The sequence below is a fragment of the Sceloporus occidentalis genome, unplaced genomic scaffold (genome assembly GCF_023333645.1).
Source record: "Sceloporus occidentalis isolate IW3139 unplaced genomic scaffold, rSceOcc1.0.p SCAF_143, whole genome shotgun sequence".
Taxonomy (NCBI): domain Eukaryota; kingdom Metazoa; phylum Chordata; class Lepidosauria; order Squamata; family Phrynosomatidae; genus Sceloporus; species Sceloporus occidentalis.
In genome coordinates, this window is record NW_028317123.1 from 1856720 (window position 1) to 1875458 (window position 18739).

Sequence of the window (18739 nt, forward strand, 5' to 3'; positions counted from 1 at the left end):
AATAAATAATAATAATAGTACGACCACATTTTAATAGCATAATAACACATACAGTATTCACTTGTTTCTGTTACGTTCTGTCTCAGGAGGCACTCACTTCGATTTACATATTGTTATTGTTTTATTGTTATTTTATCTCTACGTGTTAATATAATATGTATCTAGTCGTTCATTAAATATTCCCCGTGTAAATGCTGGCCACTCCCCTTCGTGTTCAGAACGGTAACACATTAAATAAAGGGCAAGGTGCAAACACAGGAGCGGATTATTACAATCGGATCCAACGCCGAGCCCGAAACAAGACGTAACAATGGAACAAGTTTCCCAAACCTTTAACAAGCCCAAGGTAAGTAGAGAGACAATCATAGGAAAGAATTAAAAGAGTCAGTTTTTGAATAAGAAAAATAAGATAAAAATATATATTTTTGTTTCCAATACAGTTTTTTCCTCCTTTTTTGTATTTGGGATTTGTCCTTAATCGCATAAGGTCCTCTCCATCAAAGTGGTGGGAATGTGTGCTTGCGTTAAGGCATAATAAGATCCAACGGAACCAATTAAAAGCAAATTACCCAAATCTGCTAAACCTATTGGGTTTCTGCGTCAGTAACTTACGGCTAAGGGTGGTTATAACGGGAAAATTACGGCATTATTAAAAAAAAAACGCCAATTCTCAACTGGTGCTACTGTAACTCCGGCGTTCTGGTTGTCCTAGTATACTTAGAGCTAAAATGTGGCATCACGGCCGGTGCTTTATACAGCCCAACCCCCATACGGGTACGTTGTACAAGAAAATAAAAATAGTAGAAGAAAAGGGTTTTTGAAAGCCACATTTTTAAATTAGAAGAAATTTTGCAATGAGCAAAATAAATGTTTTCCATTTTTTACCAAGTAACCCATCCACAATCTCATTAAACCCATTGATGGCTGCGCTCAGCGGAACCCTCGGAGCTCGGAGGACTTTAGTTGGTCCAGAAGATGGAATTTGTCCACCTGCTTGCTTCAAGAACAATTCCATCGCTCCTTATTGACACAGCTGTACTTCCAACCAATGGTTCCCAGAGTCCTCAAAACAGCCCGACGCTGCTAATATCTTTACCCGAGAGCTGGAGACCCAGGCATTCGCCCCTTCGTTTCCACTGACCGTCACCAGGATGTAGTGTTTGGTATTTTATGGACAGACTAGTTGGGCCCAACGGTTCTTATCCGCCATCAAATTTATGTGGATACTAATAAGCAAAGCCATTCATTATTTTTATGAACGTATAAGTGTGCAGACTCTCCGTATAATACTTTCAATGTCTTTTTCAGGTCGAACTACATGTTCACTTGGATGCCACCATCAAGCCTGAAACCATACTGCACTTTGCTAAGTGGGTTTTCTTGGGAAATGCTGTAAAGACAAAACTGTATAATGTATATAATTTATATACAAACACTTTGTTGGTCTGCATACCATAGCAGAGCAGTATAAATGGTGGAACGCGTGGTGGGATGAAACACTTCAAGAACATTTCCACTTTCCTCCCTTCCAGCCCTCGTCTACTTCATTACAAGACGATTATCTACTCCTTCTCCTTTACTTCTCTGTTCTGCACTTGAACATCCTTCAAGCTTTTCTTTAATAAGACTTCTTCAGGAGGGAACCAGATCAAGGTGAAGTCTGATCCCGAGAGGTTCATCAATGGGGATGACATTTGATTTCTGCGATTCACGTACATCTTGTAATCATGCCGATTCTACTCTGGAAACGATGATTTACTGACCTCAGAAGAATCTTCTTCTCCTTCTTCTCCTTCTCCTTCTTCTTCTTCTTCTCCTTCTCTTTCATTATTATTATCTTTTCTTTATATAACACCAACAATTTCTTACAGTACATACATTTATTCAAATCTGACCTGATACATTAGGTGAAAAGGATCCTGCTCACAAGCTGACAATCTAGAGATGCCCAAATATTTCCTTCCTATTTCCCGTTCTCTAATTCCCTTCTTACTGATCGCCCAGACGTTTCTCCCTCTCATCCATCAAGCCGTATTCCCTTTCCTGGTCCATTCAGCCTCCATCATTATCTGTGGCTCGTTTTCCTATCGTTTGAGCAATTTCTCCTTGTTCCTCCTCAAGAATTTATCTCTCCAACCCTTTATCTCCCGTTCACCATTTTCCCCGATCATCTGCTTTAGTAAGGGCAAGAAGGTTCTATCAATGATGTTTCTGCTTTGTGGACAAAGAAATAAAGGAGTCCAACCACAACCTGATTTTGAGAACAAGAGATATCATAGTTTTTATAGATTTATTTATTTATTATAGTTATTATTTCCTTAAAGGGAATCACTATGACTTTGCTGTTTGATTTATAATGTTTGATGAATGGGCCTTCTAAGTTTCACATTAAGGAGATCATTTATTGGGTACCATAGTACCAGATATATATATTTATGATAAAAATATCAAATCCTCAAAGAAGATCACCTTATTTAGTGTTTCTTTTGTACGACTGTGAACCGGTGAATGTTGCATTATTATTTTTTGTTTAGGAAAAAACAAATGGAATTACCCGGAGGGGAGAGCGCGGGGAGTCTAATGGAAAAAGTTGTTTGTAAAAGCCCTGGAAGCCTCACCGAGTTTCTTTCCAAATTCAACATCTACATGCCAGCTGTTGCGTAAGTAACTTAATCCACGTGAAAGCGCTTTCACTTGCCGAGAGGGGATGTAGGATCCTGAGAGACCTCCGATGGGCTACAAGCTTTGTTTTAGCTCCTTATGACTGTTATTAAAAGGCGAGGAGGGCAAAATGCCCCTATTTGCCATGGAAATAGCTTCTGCTGTTGCTTCATAGAACGATAAATGTGTTGGGATGTCTGTGGCTGGACCACCTGCCTTTCACGGATCGGTGGTCCTATAGGAGTTGTCACAGATGTAGGTGAAAATACAAGGTGTCCATAGTAAGTTTGATTGGAGCCCTCTGGCTCATTGATTCTACCCATTTTTCTTTTTGCTTTAAGCCCCCCCAAACTTACATAGTCCCTTGTCTTGCCTTATGTCTGCCCCGTCATACACATTTAGCTTCCTCACTGGATTAGCCTCTACCACCTCTGCTGGGAGGCTTCTCAGCAGACTCTGGAAACACGTGTTTATGAGCAATTTCCTTTTACAGGTGGGCCCAGAGAAAATAAACTTTATCTTAAGTGGCTTTGATGTTATAATAAAAAGTTACTTAGACTTGGCTATTTTCTCCTCCATCTGTTGCTGGAAACTTGTATCTTGTCCTAAGAGCTGACATTCTATTTGTGTTTTCCTTAGCGGGGACCGAGAGGCTGTGAAAAGAATCGCTTATGAGTTCGTTGAGATGAAAGCTAAAGAAGGAGTGATTTATGCAGAGGTCAGATACAATCCTCACCTCTTTGCCAATTTCAACGTTGATCCGATCCCTTGGGGACAGAAAGAGTAAGTCTGGCTACAATTTTAAGTTGTTTATTTTTGCTTTTCCAAGTAGACGTTCTAGAATTTTGTTGCTAACACAGAATGTAGTGTAGTACATGATTTCTTTAAAGAAAGTTCTTGTTACCTTCAGCCCTTCATGACTTAAAGGAGCACCGAGTAGATTCCAGGTTTTCGGCAATAAACCCCATTTTTTTTTTTAAACAATGTAAATCTTCTAATAATGGCTATTTTGCAAATCCCGTTATTTTGTATTTTTCCATAGAGGAGATCTCAGCCCTGAGGAAGTAGTAAATCTTGTGAATGTAGGGTTGAAAGAAGGTGAAAGAGATTTCAACATTAAGGTCAAGTCGATCCTGTGTTGCCTGCGACATATACCAAGTAATATCTATCATTCATTTTATTATTACGCTTGTAGTCATGGATTTCTGATGATGGGGTGCACATTGTCGGCTACTGTAATGTCGGAAGCATATAATTTAATAAATATGTTTGGATACTATTTTTTTAAGCATAGCTGTGTTGGGTCTGGGAAGAACAAAGATGGCCGACCCTACCATATGTGTGGCCTAGCTAGCTGCTTAGGAGTCAAAGCTGTGGGTCAACTTGATCTCTAAAGCAGCGGAAACACCAACACAAGCCCCCGAGTGCATGATAATCCAAAAACCCTAAAAATAGAGCCTTTTAAAGGTGCAATTCCACCAAAGATCTTGATAAAATGCAGAATTAGAAACGTCACTCCTGCTAATGGTGAATGCCCAAGCCCTTCCCCCGAGGAACTATATGTTAATGTAACATTTCCTGTTTTTTTTGTTTCGAACAGGTTGGTCACTCGAGGTTGCGGAACTCTGCAAGAAATATAAGAACGATACGGTTGTGGCTATCGACCTGGCTGGTGATGAATCCCTGAATAATAAGGCAGTTCTGGAACATCTGATAGCTTATGAGGTCTGTATCATTCGCTGGCTATAACAATTACACAAAGTATATATTATATCGTCTTCCCTTATATGACCCCATTGCATGCTTCTATCACTGGAACTAGACTGAAAAGAGCAAAAAAAGAAAATAAATATAGGTTATGATCTTAAACGTACCCCATAACAACGTTTGTCGATGAAGGTAGGTTGGAACCATATGGATGGGGTGGCTAAAGTCACATCCGACTCTGGTTTATGTCGACCATCCGCGTCCCCCCTCCACTACATACCCAGTCAATATATTCAAAAAAAATTAAAAGAATACATTTTTTTCTCTAAAAGTGCAAATATGACATGTAAAAGCCACTCATCTTTAAAAAAAAAAAAAAAAAATATAAAAAAAAAAAAAGCCACTCATCTTGTGGCCTTAAAGCACGATTCCCAAATCTAACACAATTATTCTCATGAAACCATCTGTCTTAACAATTAAATAGGAGGCTGTCAGATGTGGAGTCCACAGAACCGTTCACGCTGGAGAGGCAGGGCCGGCTTCAGTGGTCGAAGAGGTAAGAAGAACCCCGATATATTTTGTAGACCTAAAGGGTTACAGAATTTCCATTTATTGATAGATATATAATGGTTATGCGTATGAAAACATGACAGTAAAATTTGCTATTAAAATTATGTTAAAAATTTCCCTATTTTTTCCCACCAAAGCCAGTGACCCTGACCTAGTAAATGTTAATTTGTAGGGGTGCAGAGAAATATGTTGATATTGATATGCTATGTTGATATGTTCTTTAAGAGCAAACCTTGTTAAACTCTGCCTAAAATTAACCGGTTTGTTAACCTGGAGTGATCTTGTTCTAAATCAGTCATTGTAAAAAGTCAAGAGGAAGGTCCATCAGACGGATCTCCTTTTGGGGAAAAAAACATTTTGTGGTCACATTACTGGAAAAGAAAAGTAGATCACCTGTCATTAGAAGAAGTGATGGAACGTGGCCTGGTGCCCACAATAACATTCCTGTGTTCTAATTCTATAAGGCTGTAGACGTGTTAAAGGCCGAGAGGATAGGGCATGGTTACCACACTCTGCAGGACCCAAAGCTGTATAAACGCTTACTGGAGATGGACATGCATTTTGAGGTATGTGCAGGATGACACCTAATTCCAAGACAGTTCCAACCAAGAGACCAACTTCTTTAATTTCATTAACCATCTGTGGTCACCCTGCTCCCCTACATTAAAAATAATAATAATAATAATAATAATATAGTTAATGAACTGGGATGATTTTACGAGAAACTGAGTAGTTAATCAACCCCATCAGATGGCAGGACCACATTTTGTTTTGGGTTCCATCATACTCAGGCTCAGGCAAGAATACTGCGCCCTTCTGAAGCATAAATAATTGTAATGAACATCCACAGGGCATAAATTATAATACGTACTTGATGTAGACTTCTTCCTCGTGAGTCTTCCATCATTCTGTCTATGATCCCAAAATATTCTTCACCAAAAGGCCAGTGTTTATAAAACAGGTCAACTAACCCAACCTTAGAACGGAATATTATGCAAATAACACGTGATGAGAACATTATAGATAACGGTATTTTTCTTTTATGCCAGATGTGCCCTTGGTCAAGTTACATAACAGGAGCCTGTGACACCGACTTCACCAACCATCCACTGGTCCAGTAAGATGTATTTGATATTTTTTGTTAAATCATTAAAGGGTCTATTTGACTGATGACCACTTGCATAACCAGATAGGATTTATTGTCAACATAGAGTTGTTTGAACAATGCTGAATAATTTGGCGTCTAGAAGGAAGCTATGGTTTTAGCTAAGGTCATAAACCATGGCATTTATCTGCTAAAGCAGCTTGTGCTGGACCTTACCTGGCTCAGGTTTATAAGGGACTAGAACATCTCCTTAGCCTGGACTAGTACCATGTTTTGGAGGAGACCTCATATTTTATCCCGTGTTATTATTTTCTAGTTATACACAGCCCTTGTCCAAGTCATACCAACATCATTCAAGTGACCATTTTGGTATGAATTAGCCATTGGGAGAGAAGGGCAAAAAGGAATGATTTCCTGGAGGTTTTGAGTGTTTCAAAATTTTTTCATTCTTTGGCAATGATGAAACGTCCATGTTAAGGAATATTTCAGGGTCTACTAAATAGGCTCCTTCATGTACCTTCCGAAAAAACCGCTTCCATACAGTTTTTTGTGTTTTAAATTTTTTGCCGAGATTCTAAAAACAATCTTGAAATATGTTCTCCATTCATCTTTCTTGTTACTTAGCAACCGAATACTAAACATCGACTTGTCTGTGAAAATTAATTAAAAAAATATGCGTGGATAAGCGAACATGTGTTTCTCCTAATATCCGTAAGATGCTTTTATTACATGAATTTGCGTTATAATACCTGGAAACAAACATTAATGGGTCTGGCCAATGCTTACTGTATTCATGTTATATCACCAGAAAATTAAAATGAAAATGTTTTTTTTAATTTTTTTTTAAATTTATTTAGAATTTATATTTTTTGTACAGGCTCAAGGCAGATGAAGCCAACTTCTCCTTGAATACAGACGGACCTCTTCCGTTTGGAACCACCCTGGAGAAAGATTACTCTATAGCAAGGAACCATATGGGGTTCAGTAATGAAGATTTCATGCGTGTGGTAAGTGGACACGGAATCCAAGGAATCAGGTACCCCCAACGTTGGGTAGGGTATGGGAAGAGGTGATGAAGGTGGGACTTACCCGGGAGATGGGCAGATTCAGCCTAGATGGAGGTGGGACCACTGTTGGTGCTCATCTTCAGAGCATCCCAGATCCTCATCAACCAGCCCATCATCCCCACTGCTTGCAAAAGCGGGGCAGCAGGGCAGCGACCCAGGACAATGCCTTCAAATCATGACTGTCCTGCTAATTCCAAGTGTGTTGGGAGTTATGGAATCTGAAAAAACATAGTACGAGTCTTCTACATATCCTATCACACGATTTACCTTGATAAAGTTTTTGGCCTTTGGTTTTTCTTACAACGTGGCCCTTAATTCTACTTTTACGTCATCAAAATCTGTCCCACATTCTCACTTCCATTAAACGGGGAAATCCTTTTTGTGTTCACAGAACATCAACGCGGCGCGTTCGTGTTTCCTGCCCGACGCGGAGAAGCAAGAACTTCTGAATCAATTATACAGCGCCTATGGAATGGCGGCCATATAAAGGATTCTTGGGGGTTCCGCGAAGGTCTGCTTTGGTGAGGCCTATAGAGGCCTGAAGACCAGAGAATAAAGTCAACGCATTTGTTTAATCTATCTATAGCAAAACAATACATTTTACGGAAATTAACCTATTAAATGGATCAAATATTAATTATCGGCTGTCAAATTCTGTTTTTACTTCATTTTTTGTCCAAAAATCTCTCTTATAGTTCTTATGATTTACACAGCAATAGATGTAGTTGTATATAAATTTCCTTTTTTTTCCTCGGCAACACAGTGCCATATTCTGTCCTAGGCCTAGGAGGTGACAGGAAGCCAGCCTCCCCATTGGTTGATCATCCTCCCCGCAGCCCCATTGTTCTATGGACCACTTGAAAGGGAGATCAATTAACCCCTTAATTAAACCCATTAAGGACAATGCATTGTGAGCCCGTACATGTACGGGCTTTGTCGTGAAGGGGTTAATAAGTATTCTAACAAATGTTTCACCATGGATAGAGTAAATCATTGTTTTTTTGGAAAAAACGCCGCGATCCGCACTATATTTCTTTCCACATATCTCCTGCTGACATCCCTTAAATCTTAAACAGATGCAAGACCTGGAACAGAGAGATTGAAACATTGCTTAAGGACAACCATATTGCACAACTTCTCAAAGTTTTTGGTTAAACTTTCTTAGAATCCATCAACCAATAAGTGAGGTTTTTAAACCAGGTGTGTGCGAAGTTGTCGAGGATACCCGGGCTGGTTCATGGGTTAAGGTGCAAACAAATGAGTATTGTAAGGACATTAACAACCTTTCCTTCTTTCCTTCCTTGATGTCTATTATGTATATATATAAAATACCGTTCAAAAGTTTGGGGTCACTTAGAAATTTTATTTTATAAAGAAAAGCACATTTTGTTTATGAAAATAACACGAAATGGATCGGAAATCCAGCGCAGACGGGGTTAATGATGTAACTGACTATTGTAGCTGCAAACTACCATCACTCCTATCACTCCCATCACTCCTGTGTTCCAATGGCCCTTTATCACTCCGATCACTCCTGTGTTCCAACGGCCCTTTATCACTCCCATCACTCCTGTGGTCCAATGGCCTTTTATCACTCCCATCACTCCTGTGTTCCAATGGCCCTTTATCACTCCCATCACTCCTGTGTTCCATGGCCCTTTATCACTCCCATCACTCCTGTGTTCCAATGGCCTTTTATCACTCCCATCACTCCTGTGTTCCAATGGCACGTTGTGTTCGCTGATCCAAGTTTAAGTTTAAAAGTTTAATCGATCCTTAGAAAATCCTTTTTGCAAATTATGTTACAGAGAGAAATGTCCTTGTTTTCCATGAAAACAGCCCAGCGAACCCCAAACCTCGTGAAAGGTAGCGTATTTACATAGTTAAACAATACTTTAAGAGCAACCCGTATTAAAATTAAAAATTCTGATTACGTCAAAGTATATTTTCCCCACGATTCTACACATTTTAGCTTTAAAATAGCTTATCATTAAAACACATTAAAAATGAAAATGAGAAAAAAAGCGGTAATCAAAGCTTTCTGTTAATAACTAAGTTTTACCAGAAGATGTCACTGGAGTTCTGAAAAAAAAAAAAAATTCCTACAGAAGATTTGGAGGTCAGATATTTCAAGAAAATTGTTCCGTTGATGTTGGCTGATCCCCTGTATTCTCAGAATATATGAAGAATTACATTTAAAGAAATGTAAATATATATGTAAATGTTATGGGTCTTCTATAGAGTCGGACAAAATATTGAAATACTGAACATTTTTGGAAAAATTCGGCTTTTTTTCACGTTAAAACCTAACTTCCACAAAAGCCTGAAAAGTTACAAACACTGCGACAGCGACGTTGGATTTCAAATACTTGATTTCTCTAAAATTAGAATTTTTTGTTGCGATGGAAAAAAAAAAGGAACAATAATAAAATATAGTCGATTCTTTAATTAGGATTAAATGTTATATTTTTAGTCTGTTATTTTGTAACTTCTGATGAACAGATGTCAGCAGACAGAGGAATTTTTATAACAGAAATTCATTTTGCGACCAGAAACGTTAAATGAGCAATCAGACAAAACAAGTTATTAATGAAAAGAAAACATTTCTGGAATTACGACGGCGAGTTATTTGTCTGGGAAAATAGACCAGATCTGGAATCCATTCTTAATGTATAGATTTCCAAACCTTTGTACGTGGGGGCACACATTTTTCTCCCAAAAAGAAGGGACTGTTTAAGGCTACAAAGGAGGAACGAACAAAGAAACACCCTATAAATACATTTAAAAAGTAGAATTTATTTTTAATAGAAATATCAGACATTGAAATGTTTTGTATGTTTAGCAGCTTGTAACATTGTAACAAGTGGTGCCATCTTTTTACTCCTAAACAGAATATCTTTGAGTTGCACAGCAAAACGTATGGACTGTGACATTTCATGGGTTAAAGTCTGAATATTAATTCATAGCGAAGCAAGAAGCCTGCGTTCTATACGTTATGCATAGGGTGATGCTAGGATTAAAACTAATATAAATATTATGATTGTATCCAGAAAGGGCATTTTAGATTGGAATGTTTGGAAGATATATACGGTATATATGTTTCTTTTGCAGTCATTTCAGTGCTTACACCAACTTCAGTTGCCAGGAGCCACGAGAAAACAGAAAACAACCAATTAGAATAAGACCTTAAAGCAATAAAAATCAGTTTGATAAATTAAACCAAGTGATGTTTTCTAGAATAGGCTCAGGGCATTTCCAAGGGGGCAACAGCCCTTCTGCTGCATCACCGGCAGAGACCTCCATGTGGAGCGACAAGTGTCCCTGGTCCTCCACTTCTACTGTCGGGGAGAGATCTCTCTTTTAAACGGCCTTTATATGGTATGGAGTAGCCTCCATAGTGAACTTAAAATACAGCATGCTGATATATGATGTAATATCTTGTCCGGGCAGGTAAATGGTGGGAGGCTGGGGTGCTGTCTTGGGTCAGAAGTAGGGCAGTGAAGAAACATCACCGATTTAACCCACCATCCAGTGGACCTTCTTGAAAGGACCTTCTATGACATGAGGAAGAAGGACTTCTTGATAATGAAGACAAGGGAATCAAGAGGAAGGACTTGGTGGCTATTAGTCTTGGAGCTCTTGGTTTAATGATTCGGCGAACAGGCAGTAGCATTTTGTAACGTGATCTAAAACATAGCCAGATATTCAGTGCTGATTTTCAGAAGGGACATGATGTGCTTTGAAGTGGGAACCTGGTGCGTTCCAAGGTCATCAGCATCATTTTTACCTGCATCCAAACTAGAAACCCCTAGAAACTACATCATGATGTAGAAAACCTTCCGTACCCAACATGGACTTTTGCCTGAACTCTAAAAAATTGGAATGTTTAAATATTTTAACAAAGTTAACTAGTTTTAGATTAGCTGATTGCACAGCCAAAGGATTAGAGTTTACCCAGAGGTTTTATGTGACCTATTGATTGCTATTTATGCCAAAATGTCATTAATAAACCCACTTTGATGTTTTTATATACATTATTGGGGCTTTTATGTCTGTAGAACCCTGTGATGTCTTCATACCCAGCAAACATTCTGACCTCATAGAAAAGAGGGGTATCAAGGGGAGCAAAGTGGGGCATCAGGAGAGGGAAGAGGGGCATCAGAGGAGGGAAGATGGACATTTGGCTCATGAGTCCAAAAGTGGGAAATATGGAAAGTATGCTTGTTGGATAACACAATCTAACGTTAAGCCAACAGTGTGGACATTTGTATGAAGTTTTTCCCAACGTTCAGCATTTGATTTTGTTTGGTATGGTCTGCGTTCCTGGCACAGGGTAAGTATTATCCGCTGCGGCTCACAAACGATCCAACAAATGAGAGCAGTAGGATTATCCGTGGACAAAATGTATTTGTAAGCAATCATTAAGCTCTCAAATACTGCAAACATTGGAAGAGTGCATGTCCATCCCAAAACGTTAAGCAGATGTTAATAACTAAATATAGCCAAAAAAATGGCCATTTGTTTGACTTGGATAGTGAAAACAATGTGTGGAATTTTAATTTTTTTGTGGTTTAATCCTTCCTGGTGATAAAACGATCCCCGGGGTATTTATACTACACATACATTTCTTCTTCAAGGATGATGTTAGAGTGTTGAATTAGTTTAGGGTTGTTTCGAGAGGTTGTCATGAGGTTCTCGATAGGCAACCTCTGTCCAGCTAGGCAATCTGGGAGCCAGAGCGCAACGACGATAAGTCGCTGGTAAAGCATCATGGGATTTGGGAACATCATTTTTTTGCACTTTTAGGCCAGCTGCTGCCAATGACATGCGGTTAACGCCTGGATATGAGGCCACACACACTAGGTTTTATGTGATGTCAGCCAACGGTCCATCATCCTTCTTCACTTGATGGACGGACATAATCCTGATTCTTGCTGCATGTGGTTTTATTGTGGTTGGACTCCCTATCATTCCAAGCCTGACTGTACTCTTTCTCTATCAATCCCTTGCCTCTTTCTCTTCCATCTTCTGGATCTGTCCAGTCATTATTCAGGATCAGGAATTCTCCATTAACTGGCTGTACTTATAAGAATGAATGTTGGGAACGCACATAACACTTTCCAAATTTGTCTCGTGGAATTTCGTTTCCAAACATTCCTGGGATTTTCTTAGTTCCTTTTATGGGTTTTTCATATTCGCTTTCAAAAGATGTCGGGACAGACGAAGGTTAGAATGTAAGGAATAAATCTTTAAATCATCTCTCATGGCCCAACTATTTATATATAGGGTAGAAGGTAAAATTCTTATTGCAAGAATAATGTTGGGGAGACTAGTCATGCAGACTATTCATGGTATAAACATTCTAATGGTTGGCATTTATGTTTCTGGGTTGGGGTTATTTACTAATTTACACTGAGCATTGTGTAGGTTTGACTGAGCTAATCTTTGAGGTCCCCAGTCACCTCCAGATCCATGGTTGGCCTCCAGGTACAATAATGGTGCTCCGCACCTATACCAAACTGAGCGCCAGGATATGATGTTACACAGACAAGTGACGATGTTCTTCACTTGCCCCTGTTCTACTCCATGTATAGTGAAGGGCATCTGATCAATGGGAACTTGGACTTTTTTGGAAGTTTTATGTTCATAATGACACAACGCTGTGAAGTCAACTTGTAATGAGAAAGGATCTGGCTTGATATAGCTTAACAGAATGTCTAACACTCAATGTCTTCCCTGAATAGAGGCAAAATGAGGACTGCCTGTACCAAACAATATAAGTTGTGTGGTTTGCCTTGTAATTCCACATATAGCCACTAGTGGCGCCTGTGGTATAAGCGTTGAGTGGGTTGTTAATGTACGGACTGTATAACGAAGAAACACATTTGCCTTAAGTATCTAAGTACAGTTTATTGAGTTAGACACATATTTTCGTGGTATACATCACGGTTTCCTTACTTATTGATTGCTTTCTAGAAGAAACAAGTATGAGTTTGAGAACAAGTATTTTTGTGTCTAGTCTAGTCTCGTTGGCTTTAATAAGTGGGAACCGTTAGAAACGATGCTATTTTGTGTGCATTTTTGAAAAGCGAAATAACTTTCATCTTTAATGTTCAATTAAGCTTGGCAAGTTTAATTTGTGAGACATTTAAGGAATGCTAAATTTAATGGTTACTGAACCAGCAGCTTCCTCTTGGACCTAAACTTGCAAAAATCGAGCCAGTATGTAACGTCTCATGCAGTCTTTTCATAAAAAAATCTAAAGCTTTAAAATATATTATCTTCTGTTTTCTCCAGTGAAGCCTGCACAGCGTGCCACGGTCTTCTCACAATGGGGAGAGTGGTGTAGCCTAATATGGGACCATTGTCTACAAGAGTGTGGTGGTCTTCATCATCCATCATCAAGGAGTTGCTGGGTTCTCCATTAATGCTACAAGGAGTTAGCAAAATGTCAAAATACATTATATTAGGATGAATTCTAGGATGCCCCAGCCACACTTTGGGTTTTAATCAAACCTACTAGTCTCCTACTTAGTCTTTTGATGAAATGGGGCACGAGGATCATTTTGCAACATAGAAACAGAATGTGCCGGCAGAATGGCCCCATTTGGCTTATCTGGTCGCCCGTTTCTCCTGCTGTAAAGACTCAAACCTTAATTAGTCGTTGGTCTCGTCTTAGATTCAGGAGCCGTATGCCGACCCCATGCATGTTTAGTAGGCTTTTCCACTTATCTACCACCCTCTCAGCAATCAGTCATGGCGAGCACGGTCACCATGAGCATATTAGCTGTTTAACATGCCCTGTCCATCTCCCCAACACACTTTAAGCCTCAACTACAAAGTTTTAGGCAACTGACACAAAAACGGAATAAACTATAAATGGTGTTGAGTGGTGTTGGTACCAGAAAAGAAAATGTGTTCTAGACATATATTTGGCAGAAAGCTAAGAAAAATATTGTCAAGTAATCTCGATGGGCAATGGACAAGTAGACAGATGTTATCCTCTATTAAAAATATTTTTCCCCTAGTTTAGTCCATACTGTTTCCTATTTTGTATCCTTACACGGAGGTGAGTGCAAAGTGCAAAGCATCGGCTTGAATGTGAAATTTGAAGAAGAAGGAAAAAAAAAAAAAAAAAGTTTGATAGGTGTCCAAAAGTTCTGATGTTTGTACAACAGACTGTGAATAACATCGGAGCAATGAGATTATAAACACCGAGTCTCTGGGAGCAGAGGAAGAAGAACTCGCTGCATTCCTAACCCAAGCGAGACCTTCATCAGATAAATGGTATGTAGATTATCATGAAGTTTCGGCTGGAGAGCAAGTGCCTTCTGGTTTACGCCTTCTGCTATCTGACACAGGTAAGAAGACATGTTTCTAACACTTATATGTGATTCCAGGAATCCAGGAAAACATTATGTATATATATATATATATATATATATATATATAAATATAACAATATCTAAAAATATAAATATATATATAAATATAAAAATATAAAATTATATATATATATATGTAAATATAAAAATATATAAAAATATAAATATATATATATATATAAACATAAAAAAATAAAATAAAATAATATATATATGTAAATATAAAAATATATAAAAATATAAATATATATATATATATATTTAATAGCATATTTTGCAGTGTTGGAAACCTCTTTAAGGACATAAATTGCAATATTTACTTGGAAAATAATTACCCAAATTATTATTTTATGAGGCATACCAGTCAAATATACTATAATAACTTACCAACCTATTCCAATAAGAAGTTAATTAAAAGAACCACTTCATCTGGACGGCAGTTCCATGCAACTAGTGCTTTTTAAGTAATGTGATTTTTTTTTCTGGTTTTGTACATACTTTTTTTAACCTTTCTTTTTGATGGTATGTTACAAAAACATTACTATTTTTACACTAAAATATAGAATATTTAATAATATGTGTGTTGGTGTGCAAGTATGTGTAAATAGTTTTTTTCTTGAAAATGTACTGAACAGTCCTGCCTTATAATGACTGGAATTTTGGAAGGAGGAAAATATAATTATTTTTGGATGCAAAAAAAAAGTGATTTATAGAGGAATGATATTTTTTGTAACCAAATAGAGAACATTATGTGTATTATTTCAAAATGTCCAAATGCTGGGCAGCAATACACTTTTATCATCTAAACCTTTGCAACATTCATATTTCTGCCAGGTTTAATTGAATATAAACGGTTGTCACATGACAGAGAAAGCCACTGATAGGTAGAAAAGATTTGTTGCTGTAGCAGCAGGAATCAGTGCTGTATTTTTAAACTGCTTTGAGGAAGAATAATATGTTATCAAGTACTTTCATGTACGGTTCTAAAGGCTTTAATGTTCTCGATATCTATCTATCTATCTATCTATCTATCTATCTATCTATATATATATATCATTTATTTTTATATATTCTGAAATTATTGAATATACCACCATTTAACCCACATAAAGAAGCCATAAACATTCCGATTCTAGGCTGAACCTGTTGTTTCTGTATGTCCACTTGTTATGTTATTTTCTAATTGTTATGTCCTTTCTACCCTTTGTACAGCCCTGCGGAATCTGATGGCCCTATCTAAAACAATAAATAATAATAATAATAATAATTTTGCCCCTTTTTTAGATTTACGCTCAGGTCTGCCAAACGCCGTGTTCTTGCCCTTGGGTTCCACCAAGATGTCCTCCTGGTGTCCCTCTCATCATGGATGGTTGTGGATGCTGTAGGATCTGTGCCAGAAGGCTCGGTGAAGCTTGTAACCACATTTACCTTTGTGATCAGTCACAAGAACTACTCTGTGACTTATCAACCAGCGCTAATGGACGAGAGGGGACGTGTAATTGTAAGTAGTCATTCCTTGTTTTGAAGAACCAACATCTTCTGGTTTAACACAAAGAACCTAATTGTTGTGTGAAAGGATACCATTTTATCATTGGTGAGATATCATATGTTGTCAGACTACTTACTATCACAATTAACGTGGATGATTACTTCCTGAACTAATTTGTTTCTTTGAGCTGTATAGTTTTTGGTAACATTTAAGGGGTCTCTAAGATCAGCTCCAGCTTTTCTTCTCTTTATCAAGTTGACTTCTAACTACTAAATATTCAGGAAAAAATGCTGGTCTTTACAATTCCTTTAGAATTAGATATTTTAAATATGTCATGCAAAATTCTAATAACAATCTTATGGAGGGAGGTGAGAGAGCCGTGATGGAAGTAGAAAGACCAGAACTAGGCCACAACACAGATTTAGGGCATGGAGTCCACGGGTTGGCAGTCCTATCCAACTGGGGCAGATCCAATAGGACCCACAGTGCGCCGCTGCTCAATGGGTTGGTTACAAAGGGATCTCTGATCTCCTCAACCATCCCATTTATAGGTTCCCAGGTGCCACACGTTCTCATTAGAGAGGAGCGTTGGAATATGACATCATATCCGGATAGTCCTTGGGTCATGCCTGGGGCGGCACCAGAGATATAAATGTTGTTGGTCACAGTTCTTCACAACTGAGATATCCCTCTCCCTCCATATATATACATATATGGAAACTGCAACTGATTGAGAATTAATCTGTTTACCCAGATAATTATGATGGGAGTTGTGAAATTGATGGGAAAGTATACAAGGATGGAGAGACCTTTGAGCCGAGCTGTAAGTTTCAGTGCCAATGCCAGGACGGGGGTGTAATCTGCACCCCTCTCTGCAGCGAAGATATCCAACTCCCAACTCCAGAATGTCCCTCTCCAAGACGCATAGAAATTCCAGGGAAATGCTGCCAGGAGTGGATATGTGAAGACCAACGCGGTCAACTATCTGACAATCACATTAACGGTATTGAATTATATTGTGGTTCCACGTGACTATTAAACCAAAATAGTTCTTACATCAATAAATATCCACCTACACACACACATATAGATATATTTTATTATTATAATATCGTGGAACCGCACACAATATCTAGAGACTATGCCGGTAATTAGACAAGCCACATCACAGGCAGTTGAAAATATTTGTGGCATTTATATGGGAACCGAGGTCAGGGAACACCTGTACTTAGGCTTTGTCTATTCATACGTGGTTGAAACATTTATGACACTTTCCAAAAGTCACGAGCACCGAATGGCTGCGTGGGTGAATCACCAAGAGTTCCTCTTCATAACCATACGTGGCTTAGAAGCCCAGAGCTACGCTTTATTTTTTCCTATTTTTGTGTATTTTTTTGCACATTGGGTATAGTATCTTTCCATTCTGATGCCTCCTTTCCATCTGTATCACTATTTCCTACAACGGTCATTTTATTTTTGGTTCAATGTTACCACGAAACGGTGTCTTACTATAGCAAATATCTTATAACTCACATATTTTCTTATATTTATGAACATAAAATAAAATACTATAATAATATAGAGATCAGTGTAGGAGCAGAATAATAAATAAATTATCAGAAGGCAGTTGAGTGCCCAGGGAATGACATCTAAGTGTGAGAGTGACGCTTTCTTTTCTTAATAAAGGAGCCATCATACCCAATGGATCTCCACACAACAGACCCTTCCTATGCCCCGAGTGGAGCACAGAGTGGGGTGCTTGCTCGACGAGTTGTGGAATGGGGTTTTCGATGAGAGTGTCAAACAAGAACCCCCACTGCAGGCTGGAGACACAAAGTCGGCTTTGCATGGTGAGACCATGTGGTCAGATAATGTCAAATCCGGTAGGTACCAATACACAAAGGTCTACACAGTGGGGAAGTTCTAATGTCCCATAGGTTGTCTACTTTCTCATTTGTGAATGCAGCAGAATGTTGAAGAGATGTCCCCAATGACTCCATACTATGTTGGGTTTGTTGGGAAAGACTATGTGTCACAGTCTGTTGAAAGTGAAACCTACTTGACAAATCCCTATCATAACTCCTCAAGGGTCAAGAGGATGCACTACGACTGCACTCTTGGTGGTCTTAAGGGGCACTTTGCATCCCATTCAGCCTTTGACTTCAGTAAGTAGAAGTATGGATCATGACATATCTGCCTTTAAGATGGTTCCCCTGTTCCTTCAGTGGTCACACTTGCCATCAGTGACAATGCTACCTATGATGGTATCAAATCAGAGGTCCATGCAAAGGGACCCATTTTTTTCGGTCTGATACTGACCAGAATCAGTTAATCTTAGGCAGAAAGTTTCCAGCCATGCATGTTCTATCTACACATTACACCTTAATTTAATGTTTATACATTTTTCATCGCAGGCTCAGTGTAAAGTATACACTACAATCCATAGGAGGCTGCGTTATGTTCTGAAACAAAGCATTTTTTTAAAAATATCTCCAGGACGGGAAATTACTAAACTTTAATCACGACGGATGTGGAACAAAAAGCTTGTAAAGTCAAATGATTTACCAGTTTGCATATACATGAGGCCTAAGCTAATGTATACTTTCTATGATACGTTGGACCGCCATTACATACTGGAGTTTTTATACATATTTGAAGGCGCCAAAGAATAATCTGCGGTTAGAAATAGCTGGGCTGATATACTTTGGAATACTTTGGCCGAAAGATAGAATGTTAAAGAATGATGAATGTTAAA

At 38.4% G+C, this 18739-nt stretch overlaps 2 protein-coding genes across 2 annotated transcripts; both read left to right on the plus strand.

The window, feature by feature from the left end:
* Positions 1 to 310: 310 nt before the first annotated feature.
* On the plus strand, positions 311 to 7597 carry LOC149280959 (adenosine deaminase-like). The gene is made up of 11 exons (XM_089499919.1): positions 311 to 346; positions 1309 to 1370; positions 2535 to 2660; positions 3301 to 3444; positions 3704 to 3819; positions 4262 to 4386; positions 4853 to 4924; positions 5403 to 5504; positions 5988 to 6055; positions 6921 to 7050; positions 7502 to 7597. Exons 1-11 carry the CDS (start codon positions 311 to 313, stop codon positions 7595 to 7597), a joined length of 1077 nt encoding a protein of 358 aa, XP_089356045.1.
* Positions 7598 to 14411: 6814 nt separating this feature from the next.
* On the plus strand, positions 14412 to 18409 carry LOC149280960 (CCN family member 5-like). Its single transcript, XM_089499920.1, has 6 exons — positions 14412 to 14471; positions 15780 to 15996; positions 16739 to 16987; positions 17671 to 17867; positions 17951 to 18149; positions 18399 to 18409. Exons 1-6 carry the CDS (start codon positions 14412 to 14414, stop codon positions 18407 to 18409), a joined length of 933 nt encoding a protein of 310 aa, XP_089356046.1.
* The last annotated feature ends 330 nt before the right edge of the window (positions 18410 to 18739 follow it).